General features: G+C 36.1%; 1 protein-coding gene, 1 long non-coding RNA gene and 3 other non-coding genes across 5 annotated transcripts; 1 reads left to right on the top strand and 4 right to left on the bottom strand.

Moving 5' to 3' along the window:
- Window positions 1-6,673: 6,673 nt before the first annotated feature.
- LOC128285282 (uncharacterized) lies at window positions 6,674-8,433 on the top strand. The gene is made up of 2 exons (XR_008275753.1): window positions 6,674-6,729; window positions 8,136-8,433. It is a non-coding gene; the product is annotated as an uncharacterized LOC128285282 (long non-coding RNA).
- Window positions 8,434-12,669: 4,236 nt separating this feature from the next.
- TRNAP-UGG (transfer RNA proline (anticodon UGG)) lies at window positions 12,670-12,741 on the bottom strand. Its single transcript has one exon. It is a non-coding gene; the product is annotated as a tRNA-Pro (tRNA).
- An 804-nt stretch (window positions 12,742-13,545) lies between these two features.
- TRNAP-UGG (transfer RNA proline (anticodon UGG)) lies at window positions 13,546-13,617 on the bottom strand. Its single transcript has one exon. It is a non-coding gene; the product is annotated as a tRNA-Pro (tRNA).
- Window positions 13,618-14,734: 1,117 nt separating this feature from the next.
- TRNAP-AGG (transfer RNA proline (anticodon AGG)) lies at window positions 14,735-14,806 on the bottom strand. Its single transcript has one exon. It is a non-coding gene; the product is annotated as a tRNA-Pro (tRNA).
- A 5,174-nt stretch (window positions 14,807-19,980) lies between these two features.
- LOC108477265 (cysteine-rich and transmembrane domain-containing protein WIH2-like) lies at window positions 19,981-21,442 on the bottom strand. The gene is made up of 3 exons (XM_017779763.2): window positions 21,287-21,442; window positions 20,980-21,154; window positions 19,981-20,252 (listed from the first exon to the last, which is right to left on the bottom strand). Exons 1-3 carry the CDS (start codon window positions 21,336-21,338, stop codon window positions 20,207-20,209), a joined length of 273 nt encoding a protein of 90 aa, XP_017635252.1. The 5' UTR covers window positions 21,339-21,442; the 3' UTR covers window positions 19,981-20,206.
- Between the last annotated feature and the right edge of the window lie 246 nt (window positions 21,443-21,688).

Raw genomic sequence — 21,688 nt, 5'->3', positions numbered from 1 at the left:
TGAAAAATCACCAAAAATAGGAGGAATATAATTAGAGGTTGAATGAGATGTAAAATTAAATTTTAATGAGTCTACTTTCATATAAAAGAAACAGAGCAAGCAAAGGAATTCTATATTTTGAGATATTTACAATTGTATGTGACTTGCTCAGGATGAATACGTGATCCCCTATTCCAACTTTGAAAAATCATTAAAAATTGTACAAAGAAAATTAAGAAATATAGTTTACATGCCTAAATTCCTTATTGAGACTAGTTTTAAATGAAACAGACTTCAGGGTTGTTTGAATTGTGTACTGAGAGAAATTCAATTTGTAGTGAACAGAGGTCAGATCAGTTGAGCTGTGTAACAGGGAAACTTTAACTAATAAACTGTACTAATCGGCTGAACCAAAAATTATAGAAAAAATTAGCAAAAAGCTTTATGAGTCTAGATTCAGGAAATTTTACGGATTTGAATTTCGAGTTTTGTAACTCGAGTTATGATTTATTTAGTGAATATGACGCAGCAGAGACAGCTTAAACAAAGTGGAATGAATAGTGAAGTTAAAGTAGATATACTTGAATTGTTGTGTAAACATGTTAGATTTTTTTAATTAGTATTTACATACTTACTTACTAAGCTATAAGCTTACTTTGTTTCTCTCTTTTGTCTTATAGTGTTCTTCGCTTGCTCGGGAGTTAAGGATCGTGAAGATCTACCCGCACTATCATACTTTAGGGTATTTGAACTAAACGTTTTGAATTATGGCATGTATAGTAGGCTTAATTATTTTGTTACGTGTCATATTTGTCTAGGTTTAAAATATTAGTTACTGATACTCGACCAGCTAATTTGTACAAGCCATTAAAGTTGGCTAATATTGTTCAAGACATATATTATACGATGCACTATCAAATTGGATGACATATTTATATTTCGGTTATGTTTAATGGTATGTGTTATGTTCGGTAAAACCTTGTATCTGTTAAATGACGAGTAGCGGTAAGGGTGTTACATTTAGTGGTATCGAGCTATGGTTTAGTCGGTTCTCGGACTAATAAAGTGTGTGTAAAAGTCTAGCTATACATGCCATAAAAATATTGTGATAGTGTGGTGACTCTGATTATTCTAAAGCGTGTTTTGTTTTAATATAGTAATGGATCCTGAAGGAACTGCGGTGATGATCTTGCTAGTAATGTGCCGGCTCCCGCACAAGGGACGCGCCTGTGGAAAGTAGAGACTGAGACATTGAGACAAGGAGATGAGGCTCGGGATGCCTTTCTCCAAATGATGAACAATTGGTATCTTGAATTTATTCGAGCAAATCCAAATGCTCAACCTCCTCCACCCCTCCTATACCTCGGGACGATTCTGTAGCTGCTCAAGGTATAGATTTGGTAAGAATGAACAAGCCTCCGGTTGACAAGATTCGAAAACAAGGGGTCAAGAGTTTAGAGCAAAGGTCGATGATGATCCCGAGAAAGCGGAATTACGGCTTGAAAATTCTACCCGTGTATTTGATGAGCTCTCATGTACACCCGAGGAATGCTTAAAGTGTCTTGTATCACTTTTGAGAGATTGACTTACCACGGTGGAAGACTTTGGTTGCAGTGGTGCCAAAAGAAAAAGTTACTTGGGATTTCTTCCAGGAAGAATTTAGAAAAAATACATAAGTCGCGATTTATTGATCAAAAACGGAAGGAGTTCTTTGAATTGAAGCAGGGAAAATGTCGTAGCAGAGTATGAACGCGAATTTGTAAGACTCAGCAAGTATGCCTGAGAATGTGTGTCCACCGAGGCCATTATGTGTAGAAGATTTGAAGATGGGCTGAATGAGGACATTAAAGTGCTTGTAGGAATTTTGGAGTTGAAAGAATTTGTAGTATTGGTTGATCGAGCTCTTAAAGTCAAGAATTGAACAAAGAAAGAAGAAAAAGCGCTATTGAGGCCGAGATGTTAGAAAAAGACAGATAAGCAAGCCATTTCAATCTCAACCTAAGAGGTCCAAAGAGATAAACCCTCGAATGACGGTTTCAATTGGGGATTCACACAGAGATCGTGGTAGAGCATATTCGGGTCTAAAGCTCAAGCTACTTGGTGGCAAGTGTGGGTAATGTGCGACCTAGAAAGCCCGAGTGTCGACAATGTGGCGAGCAACATTATGGTGAGTGTTGGGGGACCGAAGCGAGCTTGTTTCAGTCTTGTTCTCATGAGCATTTTATTAGAGATTGTCCGGAGAAAGTTAAAGAAGAAAGATTTGAGTGCTAGATGAATACCACCGCTAGTAGAGGTAGACCACCGAGAAATCTGGAGGTGGGACTAGTAGTAAAAGCGTGATGAAAGATTTAACGGCAAGATCAAAAGCTAGAGCACTGCTAGAGCTTATGCTATACGTGCGAGAAGATGCATCATCTCCGATGTTATTCTTGGTACATTTCTCTCTATGATACTATTGTTATTGCATTGATTGATCCGGTCCACTCATTCCTATATTTGCATGAATTTAGTATCCAATAAAAAGTTGCTGTTGAATTTCTTGAGTTTACGATTAAAGTGTCGAACCCTTAGGCTAATATGTGCTAGTTGACAAGGTTTACAAGAATTGCCCATTAATGATTCAAGGTCACTTTTTCGACCAACTTGATTTGTTACCATTTGGTGAGTTTGACGTTATCTTGGGAATGGTGGTTAACATTGTATGATGCTAAGGTAGATTGTAAACAAAAGACACTAGAGTTGAAATGTGAAAATGGAGAAATTCGTGGGTTGAAACAGATGAATCAAATAAATTGCCTATGGTGATTTCGCACATGTCTGCACAGAAATACATGAGAAAAGGGTGTGAAGCTTATCTCGCTTATGTAATGAATATTGAGTTGCCTCAACTGAAATTTGAATCAGTACCGATAGTCTGTGAGTTTCAGATGTATTTCCTCGAGAATTGCACAGGTTGCCTCCGAACGAGAGATAGATTTTGCCATTGATTTGTTGCCGGCATTGCACCGATCTCGATTGCTCCATATAGAATGGCTCATGAATTAAAAGAATTGAAGGCTCAGTTGCAGGAGTTAACAGACAAGGGATTTGTGAGACCGAGTTTCTCTCCCTGGGGTGCTCCTGTATTATTCGTAAAGAAGAAGGATGGTTCAATGAGACTTTGCATTGATTACCGTCAGCTTAATAAGGTGACTATAAAGAACAAGTACCCTGTTCGAGGATTGATGATTTATTCGATCGTTAAAGGGGTCCACAGTGTTTTCAAAGATTGATTTGAGGTCCGGTTACTACAAATTGAGAGTTAAGGAGTCGGATGTGCGAAAACCGCCTTTAGGACAAGGTATGGACATTATGAGTTTCTTGTGATGCCTTTCGCTTAACAAATGCTCCACTATATTTATGGACTTAATGAATCGGATCTTCCGACCATATTTGGATAAGTTTGTAGTAGTGTTTATAGATGACATTTTAATTTATTCTCGAGATGAGTCCGAACATGCGAACACTTGAGAACTATATTGCAGATCTTGAGAGAAAAGAAACTGTTTGCCAAGTTTAGTAAAAGTGAGTTCGCTTCGTGAAGTCGGATTTTTGGGGCATATAGTCTCGGTGATGGTATTCGGTGGATCCAAGCAAGATTTCTGCGATCGTTGATTGGAAACCGCCAAGAATGTATCCGAGGTTAGAAGCTTTTAGGCTTAGCCGGGTATTATAGACGTTTTGTTGAAGGATTTTCGATGATTGCCTCTCCTATGACTAAGTTGCTTGCAAAAGAATGTTAAGTTTGAATGGATGATAAATGTCAACAAAGTTTTGAAAAATTGAAAGCACGATTGATGAAGCACCAATTTTAGTACTGACCGAGTCGGGAAAGGAGTTCGTAATTTATAGTGATGCATCATTGATGGGCCTTGGATGTGTGTTGATGCAAGAGGGTAAAGTGGTAGCTTATGCTTGAGACAGTTAAAACCGCATGAGAAGAACTATCCTACACATGATTTGGAACCGCCGCTATTGTTTTTGCCTTGAAGATTTGGCGACATTATTTGTACGGTGAAAAATGCCGAATTTTACCGATCACAAAAGTTTGAAGTACTTGATGAATCAAAAGGATCTGAATCTGCTGACGGCGAAGATGGCTTGAATTATTAAAGGATTATGATTTAGTGATTGATTATCATCCGGAAAAGCAAATGTAATTCTTGACGCCTTGAGCGAAAAATTTCTTTTACTTTGAGAGCCATGAACACGGGTTAGCATTGTCGATGATGGGTCAATCTTAGCGAGAGATGAGAGCTAAACCGTTATTTCTCCGATTGATTTGTGATGCTCAAAGAATGATAGTGAGTTGCGGATCAAGAGAACTCAATGCGAATCGAGTTACGACTCAGATTTTCGAGTTGGACCGGATGTATTTGATGTTTCGAGACAGGATATGTGTCGAAAAGCGATAAATTGATTCGAAAATATTACATGAGGCGCACAATGGCTGTTTATCGTTCATCCTGGTAGCACAAAATGTATAATGATTTAAAGAAGTCAGTATTGGTGGCGGTATGAAAAGGGACATTTCGAATTTGTAACCAAGTGTTTGATCTGTCAACAAGTAAAAGTGAACATCAAGTGTCTTCGGATTACTTCAACCGGTAATGGTGCACGAGTGGAAATGGGACAAGATTACCATGGATTTTGTAACCGGTTTGCCTTTAACTCCTAAAAGAAGGATCTTTGTTTGGGTAGTGGTTGATAGATTAACAAAGTCACCCACTTTATACCAAGACGCGTCCGATTACTCACTTGATAAATTAGCCGAATTATATATTGCTGAAATTGTGAAGTGCACGAGTACCTATGTCTATAATATCGATAGAGATCCAAGATTTACCTCGAGATTTTGGAAAAAGTTACAAGAAGCTTTGGGTACAAAATTGAACTTTAGTACCGCATTTCATCCACAAACAGATGGTCAAACGGAAAGAGTAATCCGGTACTCGAAGATATGCTTAGATCTTGTGTTTTAGAATTTGGAGGTAGTTGGGAGAAATATCTATCTTTGATTGAGTTTGCCTACAATAACAGTTATCAATCAAGTATACAAATGGCACCGTCTGAAGCCTTGTATGGTCGTAAGTGTCGAACTCCTTTATATTGGACCGAGCTTAGTGAGAAGCAGATTCATGGAGTTGATCTAGTTAAAGAAACCGAAGAGAAAATAAAAGTAATTCGGGATTGCTTGACAATTGCTTCAGATCGACAAAAGTCATATGCAGATTTAAAAGAAAAGAGATTGAATTTCGGTGGGTGATAAAGTGTTCTTGAAGGTGTCACCATGGAAAAAGATTCGAGATTTAGTCGAAAAGGCAAGTTGAGTCCGCGTTTTATTGGGCGTCGAGATTCTTGAGAGAATTGGACCGATGGCATATCGGTTGGCCTTACCGGCAGAGTTAGAAAGAATTCATAACGTGTTTCATGTATCAATGTTGCGACGTTATCGTTCGATCCTTCACATGTGATTTCCCAATGAAATTGAGATTCGATCGGATATGACCTATGAGGAGAAACCAATAAAGATTTTGGCTCGAGAGGTTAAGCAGTTAAGAAATAAAAGTATAGCTTTAGTGAAAGTATTGTGGCACGGACATGGGATAGAAGAGGCTACGTGGGAACTGAGGAAGCTATGAGGAAACAGTACCCAAACCTCTTTCTCGGTAAGATTTTCGGGACGAAAATCTCAAAAGGGGGAGAATTGTGACAACCCGAATTAGGGCCTAATCGGAATAGTGGTTTCGTGACCACAAATCCGAGATAGAAATAATTGTTTTATAATTATTTTGGGGTTTATGATATGATTGCATGATTGTGTGAAAATTTCGTGATGAAATTCTATGCCTAAAGTGCTTAAATTGAAAGTAGGGATTAAATCGAATAAGTTGCAAAATTTGCATCCCGAAGTTTTAGTATGAAATTGTTTTGGAATATTAATTAGGAGGTCTTAAATAGCAATTTGACCAATTTTAAGTTCATGGACAAAATTAGGACATGGAAGGAATTTTTGAAAGTTTAGTAAGGAGGGCATTTTGGTCATTTGGATATTAAATGAAATAAAATGGGAAAAATAACACAAAATTGATCATCATCCTCCTTAGTTGCTGCGAATTCTCCCTCTCTCCATAGCTAGGGTTTCTTCAATTTTCAAGCTCCATAGTAAGTGATTCCAAGCCCGCTTTTAATGTTCTTTACGTTTTGGAATCCGGAAGCTCGATTAAGCTTATGCTAGTAATAATTTAACCTAGGGTTCACATTTGGAAAAATACCCATAGGTGAAATTTGTGTATTTTGATGTTTTATGATAGAATATGAGGTTTTAAATTATGTTAAATAACTTGTGCTACTCGGTTTTAAGTGAAAACGAGTAAAAGCAGCATAATCGGTAAAAATACCTATTGTTCATAACTATATGATAGAGTGAGAATTTGATGTTGTTGTAGAAGAGAAAAATGTTCAGCATATCATAAAATATAAGAATAAGGGCTGAAATTAAATTCCGAGCCTAGGGGCAAAATTGTAATTTTGAAAAGTTAGGGGCAAAATGTAATTTTTCCATGATGTGATTTTTGGATTGAAATAAATAGTATGAGTATTAAATGAGCTAAATGTGTTATTATAGATCAAGAAAGACGCGAATTGATCTCGAGCGGGGAAGGAAAAAGTTTTGGACTAAATTGCAAAATTTCCACATTTTGCACCAAGGTAAGTTTGTATGTAAATATTACAATAATTTCATGTACATTCTTATATTTCAGCCTATTATATAAATATACTAGCTGATGTTAAAATATAAATCGACTATTGGAAGAATGGAAATAAATATAGAGAGAGATCCGGTTGAACATGAGAGATCGAATGAAATAGAGGAGCGTAGCTAGGTCACATGTATGATGCTGAGTGCACATCATGTGTACAAGAAAGCTACGAGACACCCTGTAGTAGCTAGGTCACATGTGTGATGCGAGATGTATCCCATGTAGACAAGAGAGCTACGTGAAAGATAAATGTAGCTAGGTCGCATGCGTGATTCCAAGTGAAGGACACCATGTAGACAAGAGAGCTACGTGAAAGATAAATGTAGCTAGGTCGCATGCGTGATTCCAAGTGAAGGACACCATGTAGACAAGAGAGCTACGAGACAAATCGGTTGGGTCGCATGAGTGGTACTAAGTGTTCACCATGTGTACAAGAGAGCCGAACTAAACGAAGTATGATGGTGGGGTGTGTCTTTGAAACCATTAAATATCGAGGATTGATCCGAATTGTTCAACGGGATGGTTTTGTGGTGATATTGTGGTTTGGACCTACACTTATGGTGAATGAAATGTGGTGAAAATGATTTGTGGTATATACATATATAAGATAAAATGAGGTTAGCATAAAGAATGTGTGAAAGAGTGAAATTAGCATTAAAACTGTTTTTAGATGGTAGCGGTGACGTGATTTTGAAAAATCACCAAAAATAGGAGGAATATAATTAGAGGTTGAATGAGATGTAAAATTAAATTTTAATGAGTCTACTTTCATATAAAAGAAACAGAGCAAGCAAAGGAATTCTATATTTTGAGATATTTACAATTGTATGTGACTTGCTCAGGATGAATACGTGATCCCCTGTTCCAACTTTGAAAAATCATTAAAAATTGTACAAAGCAAATTAAGAAATATAGTTTACATGCCTAAATTCCTTATTGAGACTAGTTTTAAATGAAACAGACTTCAGGGTTGTTTGAATTGTGTACTGAGAGAAATTCAATTTGTAGTGAACAGAGGTCAGATCAGTCGAGCTGTGTAACAAGGGAAACTTTAACTAATAAACTGTACTAATCGGCTGAACCAAAAATTATAGAAAAAAATTAGCAAAAAGCTTTATGAGTCTAGATTCAGGTAAATTTTACGGATTTGAATTTCGAGTTTTGTAACTCGAGTTATGATTTATTTAGTGAATATGACGCAGCAGAGACAGCTTAAACAAAGTGGAATGAATAGTGAAGTTAAAGTAGATATACTTGAATTGTTGTGTAAACATGTTAGATTTTTTTAATTAGTATTTACATACTTACTTACTAAGCTATAAGCTTACTTTGTTTCTCTCTTTTGTCTTATAGTGTTCTTCGGCTTGCTCAGGAGTTAAGGATCGTGAAGATCTACCCGCACTATCATACTTTAGGGTATTTGAACTAAACGTTTTGAATTATGGCATGTATAGTAGGCTTAATTATTTTGTTACGTGTCATATTTGTCTAGGTTTAAAATATTAGTTACAGTACTCGACCAGCTAATTTGTACAAGCCATTAAAGTTGGCTAATATTGTTCAAGACATATATTATACGATGCACTATCAAATTGGATGACATATTTATATTTCGGTTATGTTTAATGGTATGTGTTATGTTCTGGTAAAACCTTGTATCCTGTTCCGGCGACGGTAACGGGTAAGGGGTGTTACATGTCGGGTTCATTAGACCATCTAAAGCCCCGTTCGGTGCACCTGTGTTATTTCAAAAGAAGCATGATGGATCTTTGAGAATGTGCATCGACTACAAGGCCTTAAACAAAATCACTATAAAAAACAGGTATCCCATTCCTCTTATTGTAGAGTTGTTCGATCAACTTGGTAGCGCGAGATGGTTTACTAAGTTGGATTTGTGATCGGGGTACCACCAAGTGAGAATAGCCAAAGGGGATAAGCCCAAGACAGCCTGTGTAACTAGGTATGGGTCCTTTGAGTTCTTGGTGATGCCATTCGGGTTGACAAATGCTCCGGCCACATTTTTTACCCTAATGAATAAGGTATTACAACCTTTCTTGGATCGTTTTGTGGTTGTTTATCTTGACGATATTGTGGTGTATAATAAGACGCTCGAAGAGCATGTGGGACACTTGGGGGAGGTGTTCCAAACTCTACGAGAAAATGAACTATATGTCAAAAAGGAGAAATGCTCATTTGCCCAACGAGAAGTGTCATTTCTAGGCCATATTGTGGGACGTGGCACGATTCGAATGGATGAAAGTAAAGTTCGAACAATTTCCGATTGGGAATCACCAACCAAGGTGACGAAGTTGCGGTCTTTCCTTGGATTAGAAAATTACTACCGTCGCTTCATTGAAGGCTATTCCAAGATCACTGCACCCTTGACGGACCTGTTGAGAAAGGGTAAAGTGTGGGATTGGGACCTTCAGTGTGAGTAAGCCTTCAACCAAGTGAAGCAAGCGATGACGAGCGAGCCTGTACTCGCATTGCCAAATTTTTCAAAGGCGTATGAGGTACGCACAGATGCTTCAGAGTATGCGATTGGAGGGGTGTTGATGTAAGATGGACATCCGATTGCTTTGGAGAGTCGAAAGCTTAATGAGACGGAACGGAGATACACGGTCCAAGAAAAAGAGATGACGGCAGTGGTGCATTGTTTGCGCACATGGAGACACTATTTGCTGGGTTCCAGGTTTGTGGTATTCACTGATAATGTTGCAAATAGCTATTTCTTAACCCAGAAAAAGTTGTCCCCCAAGTAGGCTCATTGGCAGGTTTTCCTAGCAGAGTTTGATTTTAGCATGGAATACAAGCCGGGGAGTGCCAACATTATGGCCGATGTACTTAGCTGAAAAATGGAATTTGCAACGATAAGCCAACTTAAGAGTCTCTTATTAGAGCGCATTTAAGAAGGACTGTCCCATGAACCCACGGCCAAAAATCTAATGGAGCTTGCTAGAGATGGAAAGATGAGGCGATTTTGGCTCGAGGAAGAATTGCTATACATTCATGGGCAACGTCTATATGTGCCTCAACATGGGAATTTACGAAGGGAAATCATGAAGGAATGTTATGATTCAAAATGGGCTGGCCATCCAGGAATACACCATACCTTGGCTCTATTGGAGAATCGATTTTATTGGCCTCACATGGGTGATGATGTGGAGACCTATGTGAAAACTTGTTTAATATGCCAACAAGATAAGGTTGAGTTGAAAGCCCCTGCTGGTTTGTTACAACCGTTGCCTATTCCGGAGCGCCTATGGGAGAGCTTGTCCATGGACTTTATCACAGGCTTGCCTAAATCTGATGGATTTGCAAGTATTTTTGTTGTAGTGGACAGGTTTTCGAAGTATGCAACTTTCATCCCCGCAACCAAGGAGTGTCCCGCTGAGGAGGCAGCTCGCTTATTCCTTAAGCATGTGGTGAAGTATTGGGGAGTACCACAGTCTATCATCAGTGATCGAGATGGGCGATTTACGGGTCGGTTTTGGACAGAGTTGTTCAAGTTAATGGGCTCAGACTTAAACTTTTCCACTAGAATGCATCCCCAAACTGATGGGCAAACCGAACGAGTGAATGCATTATTGGAGACGTATCTTTGGCACTATGTAAGTGCGACACAAAAGGATTGGCCAAAGTTGTTGGACGTTGCCCAGTTTTCGTACAACTTACAACGAAGTGGGCCAACGAACCAGAATCCGTTTGAGATAGTGACGGGGCAACAGCCACTTACACCCAATGTGGTTGCAACTCGTTATGCGGGATCGAATCCAGCGGTTTATCGATTTGCGAGGGATTGGCAAGAGCAAAACGATCTAGCTATAGCTTGTCTACATAAGGCAAGTAAGTGCAACAAGAAGTGGGCGGATCGAAATCGAAGGGACGTGCAATTTCAGGTTGGTAACCCAGTTCTTGCCAAACTACACCTGATTTTGTGACATGATGGGTTACACAAAGGACTCGTTCGGTGGTATGAGGGGCCATTTCGAATTGTGAAGAAGGTAGGCAAGGTGGCCTACAAGCTTGAGTTGCTTGAGAAGTTCAAAGTTCATCCAGTATTCCATATGAGTATGCTTAAGCCATTCCATGAAGATAGAGGAGACCCAAATCGGAGCAAGTCTGTACGAGCACCAATAGGGGTAAAAGTCGCTTATGATTGAGAGGTCGAGAACATTGAAGTGGATCGTGTGGTCAGACGTAAATATTATCGACCGCGGCGTGAATACTTGGTCCGATGGAAGGGATTTCCGGATAGTGAGATGAGTTGGGAAGACAAGATAGATCGATACCATGCGGAGGACGCGACGAGGGCGTCGCTAGATTTGGTGGGGGGGAATGTCATGGGTTGCGCATGGGAGCCCGCAACCATGACACATCTGTACGATCCATCAAGAAGAAGGAGGTCATTTGGCCTAATCAGACTGGCCCGTTGCTTGAAGAGATTGAAGGCCCATCTACAAGTTAGATAAATATGGAAACATGATCTTAAAAGATATAATTTTATAATCTTAGAGATCTTAGATATGATATGTAATCTTATAAGATATTATTTTATAAGATTATATATCTTAGATAAGATAGGTCATCTTAGAAGATATGATTTTATATTCTTAGAGATTTGATTGTAGATACCCTTTAATCATAGCCGTTGATGTACTTGATTTTGTACCGTTGGATTTGGAGAGGCTCAACTATAAATAGAGGCCTCTTCCCTCATTGTAAAGCACTTGAGTTCTGAGCAATAAGAATTCTTGAGAGCATTCACTCAAACTTTTCTCTCTCTTGTGTTCTTATTTTCCTTGGCTTGTTTTTGTCTCATTCTTCTTTCATCTTGTTGGCTTTGAGTTGCTTTCGCTTGAGTTGTGTTTTGGGAAGAATTCTGTTGAATCCTTCTTTTGTGGAAGTTAGGCTGACTTAGGCGCTTTTGGAGTAAGAAACTGCCTAAGGCCGCACGGATTGTGAGGCAAGAATCCTAAGTTCGTGAAACTAACACCCACATTTCAATCATCCTATTCTCGAAACGATTTTCCGCCCATTATCGTTATAACCTACCACCATATCTTCTTCCTTATAGAACGAACTCCCAACATCAACTTCCATAACAACCAAAACTTCCCAAACTACCCCAATAATTATAACTTCTCAAACTTACCCATCAACCAAGAGTTTCCCAACCATCAAAACCAAGCAGCGATTTGAGAAAATAACCTTTAACTTCTCCTCCTCTTTTAGTTGGGGAAAAAACTTGTAAATTATATTAATAGTAAAAATTATTAAAAATATAAAAGAACTTGTAAGAATTTTAAAATTAGTAAAAATTATTAAAAAGTATAAATATATTAAATATATTAAAATGTAAAAAAATTGAAAACAAATCACTAAAAAATAAAAATCTGTAAAAGAATTATAGAAATTAATAAAAATTGTGAAAATTATAGGATTTTTAAAATTTTGTAATTTTTTTCTCTTAAAACTATATTCTAATATTCAAACAATGTTTGTTGTCTAATTAAAAGTTTATTCTTTTTTTTTCAAAATTTTCCGAGCATCTTATTGAAAAATTTCAATTAGACAGTGGAATCTAATTAATCAAATAATGTATGAAATCGGTGTTCGCCAATCCATCATCCATGGGCATAAGGTAAATCTTCAATCTCTTTGTTATAATAATTTCTTTTATAAAATTTTAATTATTTTCACACTTTTTAAAGTTTCAATATTTGCTACATTTTAAAAAAAAATTACAATTTTTTTTATGTATATATTTTAATTTTTAATATTTTTTACAATTTATTTATATTTTAATAAATTATAAAAACTTTTTAGGGATTAATGACTTCTGACGGATGAAGCCCAGTCAGTCAACATGCAAAGAAAAACGATTGGGGCATTCCGAGAATCGAACTCGGGACCTCTCGCACCCAAAGCGAGAATCATACCACTAGACCAAACGCCTAATGATTTTTGGTTCTCATATTTATTAAATATTTCCAAAGGGCTTTGGTTAATTTTCCCTGAACTTATTCCTGGAAGACCAACGTGTCCTAGTCTCTTACTTTTGATGTGGTTCAATGTACCATTTTACTGCTACAATTAGATGCTAAAAGCTTTTGAAATTGCATCCTGAAATAAATCCACCTTGGCCACTCTTTTTAGTAATTAGTTGATAAAGAATTTCTCATAGCTATAAGCATTTTTTGTTACAAGTATTCAAGCCTGCTTGGCTCATGTGTATTGCCATTTCATACATGATGGCCTTTTCAGCAGATTGTTAGTGAGCTTTGGGCTAATTGAATAAATAGTGCATTCCTTATCCAGATGTGTTCCATGGATAACCATACTAGATGGTTATCAGTTTTGCAGGAGTTCTTCACATAAAGGCTAAAGCAATGTCCTAATGACCTTTTCTCTGTCAGGCCTTGAAGGATGAAGACTGAAGTCTTGTATTTGTGCAACAACTTTAGATGTAAAGTCATACTGTAATCCCAATGAGTGAGGTTTAAATTCCATTTTGAGCTTTGGTTGAAGGCATACTGGTATGAAAGGAGAGGCAAACTGTAGAATATGAAGTCAATACCGAGGAGTATAGGTTGGTGATTGGTCAGCATGACCCATAGGCACGCTTCTTAAATCAAACCCAGATTAAGAAAAAGGCACATCCCTGTTATTGTCTTTTTTGGTTGCTAAACTGGTTGTTTATTAACTGTTTCATTTCTTTATTTTCAGAGTGTGAGGCAGATTGGGAACAAAAACGAAAATGGGGGCATTCCGAGAATCGAACTCGGGACCTCTCGCACCCAAAGCGAGAATCATACCACTAGACCAAATGCCCAATTGTGGTTCTCTAACCTTTTTGATTTATAACTATTAGATCTTCTCCCAAGTCATGTTGATTTTCATTAGACTAAACATTCTAGCCTTGACCTGGTTCAATATATAGTGCTCTTTTAAAATTTCATCTATATTTTGATGTCATTTTATGTTTTTTTAGTTGCAACTAGAATCCAAAACATATGCAGAACATGGGTTTCCCAACTTCTATAATTTCTTTTAACCAATGACTGGTAGTTTGCAAGGTTTTTGTGCTCTTAGAAATGACAACCTTGTTTTGTTTCTACCTCAAATTGGTTTTAAAACGAAACTGAGAACAGTTAGGCAGGTATTCAGAAAGCCAATTACAATGTCATCCTAAGTATAAAGCTTTTCAAGCTGAATTTCAGTCTGTACATGTTAGATTTTATGATAACTGTAGGACTTGCAGGACCTAATTAGGATGGTTAAAATACTCAGAATCCAACTCGATAAGGTCAGATTTTTCTTCTTCTTGAAATCGGGTTTTGGGGCGGGTCGGGTTAGCTTTAGAGAATGGTTAAGTCAGACTAAGTGTGAAATTACCCATCCCGAGATATTTATGAAATTACCTTTATATATATTTAATATTAATTAGGTTAAAAAATCCTTAAAATTTATCACTACCAACATCATTTTACCATATTTACTCTCGTTTCATACTAGTTTCTTTCCCTCTCTCATTTTATTCTATTTTTCCAAGTCTTCCTTATTTTTTTTTGCAAGCATGGTCTTTTCTATTTAAAAATATTTTGAATTAACTTAGGTCGAATCAAATCAAGGTCGGATGTATAATTAATTTTCGTGTTCAAGTTTAAGATGAGTGAAAAGTTTTTAAGCTCGAGATCAAGTTGAAATCAAAGCATGGTGATAGAGTATCGGGTTGGGACGGGCATAAATCTGATATAATCTTTCAAGTTTCAAAGATCTCCTAACTACATAAAAAAAAATTTAACATACAAGAGTTGGACACAATCATAAATGACATTTACACCTGAATCTAAATCACACTATTTAATTGGATCAAGGATAAATTAAAAAAAAAAGAAGAAGATAAAAAATTAAATAAAAGTGATTCTCATGGCGAAACAAAAACTCAAGGGGCATTCCGAGAATTGAACTCGGGACCTCTCGCACCCTAAGCGAGAATCATACCACTAGACCAAATGCCCATTTCTGTTAATTCTCTTTTTTTATTTTATATAATCTAGCAATGTTCCAACGGGCTAAATTCCTGATCTTCCGAGCTCCAAGAGCTGCCATATTTTCTTGGGTAAATTGCACTCATAGTCACCCGACTATTGGTGAGTTTCTTTTTTAGTCACCAAATTATGAATAGTCACAAACCATTTGATTGTCCTTTTTGGTCATCAAAGTTAAATGTCTGTCAAAAGTATGATGTGGTAGCTTTTAAATTTAGCATAATAGTAACTTTAACCCTTAATATTTATACATTGTGTTAATTTAGTCTTGATTTTAAAAATTAACTCTCAACATTTTCACATTGTATAATTTGATATTTTTGTAGTTTTACTTTTCTTTGTAACTGTTCCACTTAAAAGTTAAAAAAAAGGATTATAAGCTAAATTTGATTGAGAATATACCAAAAATAGAAATATAAAAATCCAAGATAATACTATTTTTTTTATCTTTTCTCATTCTTTTAAAATTAATCTTTAATGATACAAAGAAAATTAAAACTGAAAAGAAAACACCAAATTATGTGATGTGTAAATGATGAGGGTTATATTTTTTAGTATAAGACTAAATTGATACAAATATAAATATTAAGAGTTGAAGTTGCTATTACGCAAAATTTAACAGCCAATTTTTTTTCTTTTGTAGCTGAGGTGACCAACTATTATAGTTTATCCGATTTTTCTTCTCTTGCTTCTGTGGTGCTTGTAATATAAATATAATTAATTACCTCGCTATATATATACAAATGCAGTCTCTTTCCATTATATATTTGTGTTGACAGACACCCTTTTCACAATATAAAAAAGAAAGATTAATGTTCACAATTCATGCAAAGTTGTCACAAATTGTTGACATGCCATGGCGTGGCATGATGAACAAAGTTTCACTCCTCTACTTGCAAATTGCAGTTCCGAGATTGATTTCCATCCTTTGGTTTTATAGAGTTGTTGTCTTTTGTTCTTCTACGCTGACAGAGCAGCTTGGCTCACAATCACAAATATGTATTACATCAGCTGAAATCAAGTCTTCCAGTTTCTTTCCTTTAACATGCGAACAAGTATCAGTAGATCCACCATTAGTGACCCTGCAACCGAGACTGAATCTATTTTCTCATTGCTGGAATCCTCGCCATTTCTCTAAGCTGACCGAATAACGGGCATGGTGCTGGTCAGGCCCAGGGCAGTCTTCACAAGTTTTGCTTCGTTAATGATCTCATCCAGAGCTTCTGACACACTAGGATCTGTAACTTCACAAGTAAACGACTCTCAGTCCATCACCTACAACACAAAATACATTTTCATCTTGGGCTTCACGTTGATTTAGTTTGAGTTGTTGCATATTTTGATTGTAAAAACTGACATATTTCTTGTCCAAAAAGATCAACATCAAACACCACATGCGCCTTGGTGATAATAATATGATGGAAGACAAGAAGAGTAGCTTAAGAAGCGAAAGATGCAGTCCACGAAGTTTACAAGTCAGGCGGTCCATACTTTCCATGCTCTCCTTCAGCCTAGCATAATTGTATACCCAATATAAATATTACAAAAAATACACTTTTTAACTTTTGTATTTGGGCCAAGTGGTTTAAAAACACTTTTGCTTGAAAAATTTATCATTTACTATTGTTTATGGTTCCAAAAATGTTTTTGGCTATAAAAAAAATACCTTTAGGTTTTGTTTAGCAATACTTTTCAAAAAGGATTCATGGAGAAAAGAGCAATACTGATGTACTCTAGCAGCTTACTTATCTCACCTCTAAGTTGGAAGCCATAGATGCCGCCCTGAAAGCTCAATCCATATGCAAGGGACCTGAGATTACCTGAGGTTCTTGTGAAGCTAGAAAATCCCCCATCAATAAAAGCAGGCGAGGAAGTTGGTGTACCTTGGTGGTTGAAGAACCCATTTCGTCTTTATGGCAGAAACCCTCTTGGTTGGATTCTGAAAGCCGAAATATCAAACTCCAGATGAGATTAAGGTTGTTATTGTAGCCATGTACCTTGCAGGTGACACTCTTGATCTCTTTGCTTGGATCAACAATGAGCGTACTTTATCATACTGGGGGGGAGCTGGTAAAAGTGTTGCAAGAAAGTTACGGACTAGCTAAGCTTCAGAACCCAGAGGAACATCTTTGCGGCATTAAGTAGACAAGCTCCGTTCATGAATACAAGGATGAGTGTGCAAAGGGTAAAAAACTAGCTACAAAATTGCCTTTTCGGCGTGTTCCTTAATGGACTTTATGAACATCTTCGTACAAATGTAGGAATACAAAAGCCCAGATCTGTATACAGAGCCATCAGCTCTTGCCCTTGATTTTCAAGAAAAGGCAAATTTTTAAATTTTTAAATTTTTATTAATTTTTATGTATATTTTTTAATTACGCGTGGACTATCATTTAGATTATCAAGTTGGCTATCGTCCGTCTTTTTCTCCCTCCCATCAACCATCTCTTTCTTTTTGCTTCTCATTTACTCTACATGTCTTCTTTTTTTATTTTTTTTTTCAATTTGCATATCTATTTTGTAGATATCTTTGTTGTTTTCACAAGTTGTAATAGAAATATGACAGCGCCTGTTGTTAGTTAAAATTCTACTGGCCACAAGTAATTTTTCTTGAAAAGTGGGTGGCTCTTTGTCAGCTTCTTTAACACGTTTCTATTTTGAGAGTATTTTAAAATAATAAATAATTTCATAAGTCGATTTGAATCTGTGTTATCTTAAGTTTAATATGTTTTTCTATTATTTAATAAGTATTCAATTTTAGAAGCTTCTGTCTGCTCTTGTAAAACGTTTTTTAGTCTTGCTTATGCATGTAACTTTAGTTTTACAAGTGATTTTAGGAATGATTTTGTTAGTCGTCCTCTCTAGTTTGATGAATACTTAATTCTTTTGTCGATTTTTGCTCGTTGCTTTGGACCATCTGGAGTTGATTTCCTTATCGTATTAAGTGCTTGCAATCACTCCAGATATATCGTGCTTAAGTTGTGACAAAGCTAATTGTCAATGTGTCATAATGTTCTATTGATGCTAAGGCTAAAACTTTTGTTATATTGATGGAGCTTGTCCTTCACCATCTATGACGGCGAGTATTTGTTATTTTTTCCACTGAATCGTATCGTTCCATACGTTGAATAAATTAATAAATTTACGTTTCAAAAAAGTAAATAAAAATAAATTGTAACAGTAGCATGTTTTAAAATAAATTATTTTTCAAAATTAATATATTAAATATAATAATTTTATATTTTTAAATTCTCAAATTATTTCTCATTTCACTAACATTTAAAAATTATTTACGTTAAATATTATATAATTATAAATCTAAACTCATTATAAATAAGTTATTTAAAAAAATAGAATTTAAATAGATGGTACGGATTAGTGCTTTGACAAGGACAAATTGAGAAGAGACTAAAATAGATTAAAGTAGAATTTTCGTGTATCTAATGTTTAGATTATGATCGGCTCTTGAATGCGAAGAATAGGGATGATGAGATTCCGAATTAAGAAGGCTTTATTTGACATGGCTATTATGAAAGCACTGTGGTGGGATGGTCTTAATGCACAGTTTTTCGAAGGCATTGGAACATCTACATGTTGAATGGTTAGAAGGTTCTTTGGAGAAGATATTTAGTCTTCTCTTAGACACTTGTTCGAATTAGCCTTTACTCCATTTTATATAAGAATTTGTACCATAGTTAATATACTAAAGCATGTCTTGTCATATCTGATTGAATTGAATCAAATTAATTTTATTACGGGTTGTAATATTATTAAAAATATTATTATATCATAGGAGATTATTCACACCATGCGAACAAAGAAAAGGAAAGACAAATGGATGACCATAAAAATTGATTTAGAAAAAACTTACAACCGGTTGAGATGGAAACTTATAAAGTACTCATTGCGAGATATTGGCTTGCCAACTAGACTTATCTCTATTATTGTGAAATGTATATCTTCCTCGTTGATGCAACTTTTTTGGAATGAAACTCTCACTGGAGAATTCATATGGTCTCATGTAATTCGCCAAGGAGATCCACTAATCTCCATATCCTTTTATCATTGTAATGAAAAGGTTAAATCATATGATTAATGAAGTTTTGGGTAGTGGATAGAAACCTATTAAACTTGGGAATTAAGGAAACAGCTTCGACTTCGTACTTATTCTTTGAGGATGACTTCATACTGTTTTGTCATAAAGGGAAGCAAGCTATGATGTTACACCAACTCCTACATTTTTACCGTAAATATTTAGGCCATAGGGTTAATTCACAAAAGACCCAAAGATTCTTCTCTCACAACACAAGGGTGGAGATCATGGATTCGAATAGTAATGTCATTGGGTTTAACAAGGTCGATGATTTGGGAATTTACTTTGAGATGTTATTTCATAAAAAGGGTTTCAGAAGCAAGCTCAGTGGATGGGATGCAAAAGGGCTCTCAACAGGGTGAAGTCGATAATTACTTTATGCTAAACGTCCTCATACCACAGGGTGTCTGCAATGAAATTGAGAGGATTGCTCGAAAGTTTATTTGGGGCTTGTGGAATGAGGAAGGAAAGGCCTCTCTAGTCAAATGGGAAACATGTTGTAAGCCTTGGAGAAATTGTGGTTTTGGTTTAAGGAGGCTTAAAGAGCATAATGAAAGCTTCTTGTTAAAACTTGCTTTTTAACTCAGTGACTAATAAAGGTCTTTGTGAAAGAATATTGGGAGGAAAATACAAGCTGAGAACAGATTGCCCGGAGAGTATCGATAGACTCTTCGTCGAATGTTCGGGGACTACTAAAAGAAAATATAGGTTGGAGTGTGGGCAATGGGAAGAAGATTCAATTCTGGTTGGATGAATGGCTGCCCTTAGGGACCATTGCGTGGATTATTTCAATGTCTACGTAAATGTTACAGTTTTACTGAACGAGGAGAATGGGATTGGTCTAAAGTTAGATTGCAGCAGTGACACCACCCAATGCCTATAAGTGGCTGTCCAGTTGTGCTTGGCCACCACGAGAAGGAAAATAGAAGATCATTTGCAGAAAAAGAATCCCAAAACCTTTCTTTGGTTAGCATTTCATAATAATCCTTTCATTTTTTCTTTTTTATATATGCTTCCAAGTATAAAACAGTAAAAATCAATCAGCCGGCCATGAAAAACAATAAAAATCCATAAATATATAGAACAAAGAAAAAAGATCCTAATATTACTGTGTATGTCAACAAGAGTTCAAATCCAATGAAGGGTTCAATTATTAAAAAGAAAAAAAGCGATGAAGAGAAAGAACATTTGAAATTGAAGTTTGAAAATGGTAATTGAATTCAACTCTCCTCCTATAAATTCAATATTTTTCTAAGCTGCCATTGGAGAAAAGGTCGTCAAAAACAAGCTTCCAGAAGACAGCAACAGCAAAGAGCAGCCAAACTGCAATGCCAACCAATATAACTTATTAAATCAAAAGAATGTCAAACATCACCAACATTTGACAAGGTAATCCTCGTTAGAGTTGACGATTATCTGATATAAAAACGACTACAATTTTAATATTTATGGAATACAAATTATGACAATTTTTTTTCATATTTATAAAATTTTTAATATAATTATTATGAATCAATTCGTGTTTTCCTTTTAAAATTATTTTTTTAATAATGAAATTACATCTATCGTTAACCTATCACAACCTTAAAACTTGTCGAAAGTTTTGTCTTGAATTGCCTCTTGAAATATTCAGGGAAAAGAAGTCATAAAATATTTTCAAGACGACAACAACCTTTTCTAGAACACGGAGGAAGTTGTTTGAAGAAAATCTGAAATAACAGAAATACCCCCTAACCGTCGAGAAAAGAAATAAAAGAACTATGCATGGGGGTGTTTTCGGGATGTTGACCACTTAACTGCCAGTCTTATCACGTTAAAAAACTCCTATTCCTTTTTATCGGTAATCGTGATGAGCTGTTGTGATTTTTTATTTTATCCCGAAAAGCACGCCCTCAGTTGAATTTTGCAGAAATCAGAATTATCCCTAGATGAGTAGATCTGACCATATACGGTAGATAAACTCGTACAACGATACTAAACCATCACTTTTAAAAACTATATCTTAAACAACTATACGTATATGGATAGAATGGAGAAAGAGTGCACTTACCAGCCTTCTATGATACCGGAACTCTGCTTTTGCTGAGGAGGAGGAGGTTGAGCATATTGAGGTGGATATCCCTGCGGAGGGTATCCCTGTTGAGGATAACCTTGAGGATATCCTTGTGGGGGATACCCCGGTGGTGGATAAGCATCCTTTGGAGGATAACCTTCCGGTGGATAACCTGTACAGTTCTCAATCACAAAAAAAAAAAGGTTCTCGATCAGATCCACCAGATAACCAGATCCAATCAATCAATCATAATGCAGCAAAACCATAAATATGTAAAAAAGAAAGTGAAAAATCAGAGCTAGACCTTGAGAAGGAGGAACGCCAACAGGAGGCTGTTGCTGATTGTAATAACTCATCGTTAGCTGATAGTTGTTGGTATTTTCTTCTTCTTTTCTTTGAAGGGAAATTTACAGAAGGGCGAAGAGTTGGTGCAGTGAAGGGATGGACATTGGCTATTGTTTTATATAGTGGATTCTGAAAAGGCTATATCTACTTTTTCATATTACTTTTTAAGATTTGTACGCGTGTCCTCTCGAGTGAAACTTAACGGCTAAGGTTGCATCTGTGCTCGAGCTGTCTTGCTTCCATGATCAATTTTGAATTCAAATTTAACTTAATTTAGGTCAATTTTAAAACTCGTTTTCATCTTTTAAAATTAAAGTTTTATCTTTTTTTTTCCTCAAAAAAGTCTATTATTATTTTATAT

This window comes from Gossypium arboreum, chromosome 12 (assembly GCF_025698485.1).
Source record: "Gossypium arboreum isolate Shixiya-1 chromosome 12, ASM2569848v2, whole genome shotgun sequence".
NCBI lineage: Eukaryota > Viridiplantae > Streptophyta > Magnoliopsida > Malvales > Malvaceae > Gossypium > Gossypium arboreum.
The sequence above is the reverse complement of the archived record's forward strand: the minus strand, read 5'-3'. Positions and strand labels throughout refer to the sequence as shown.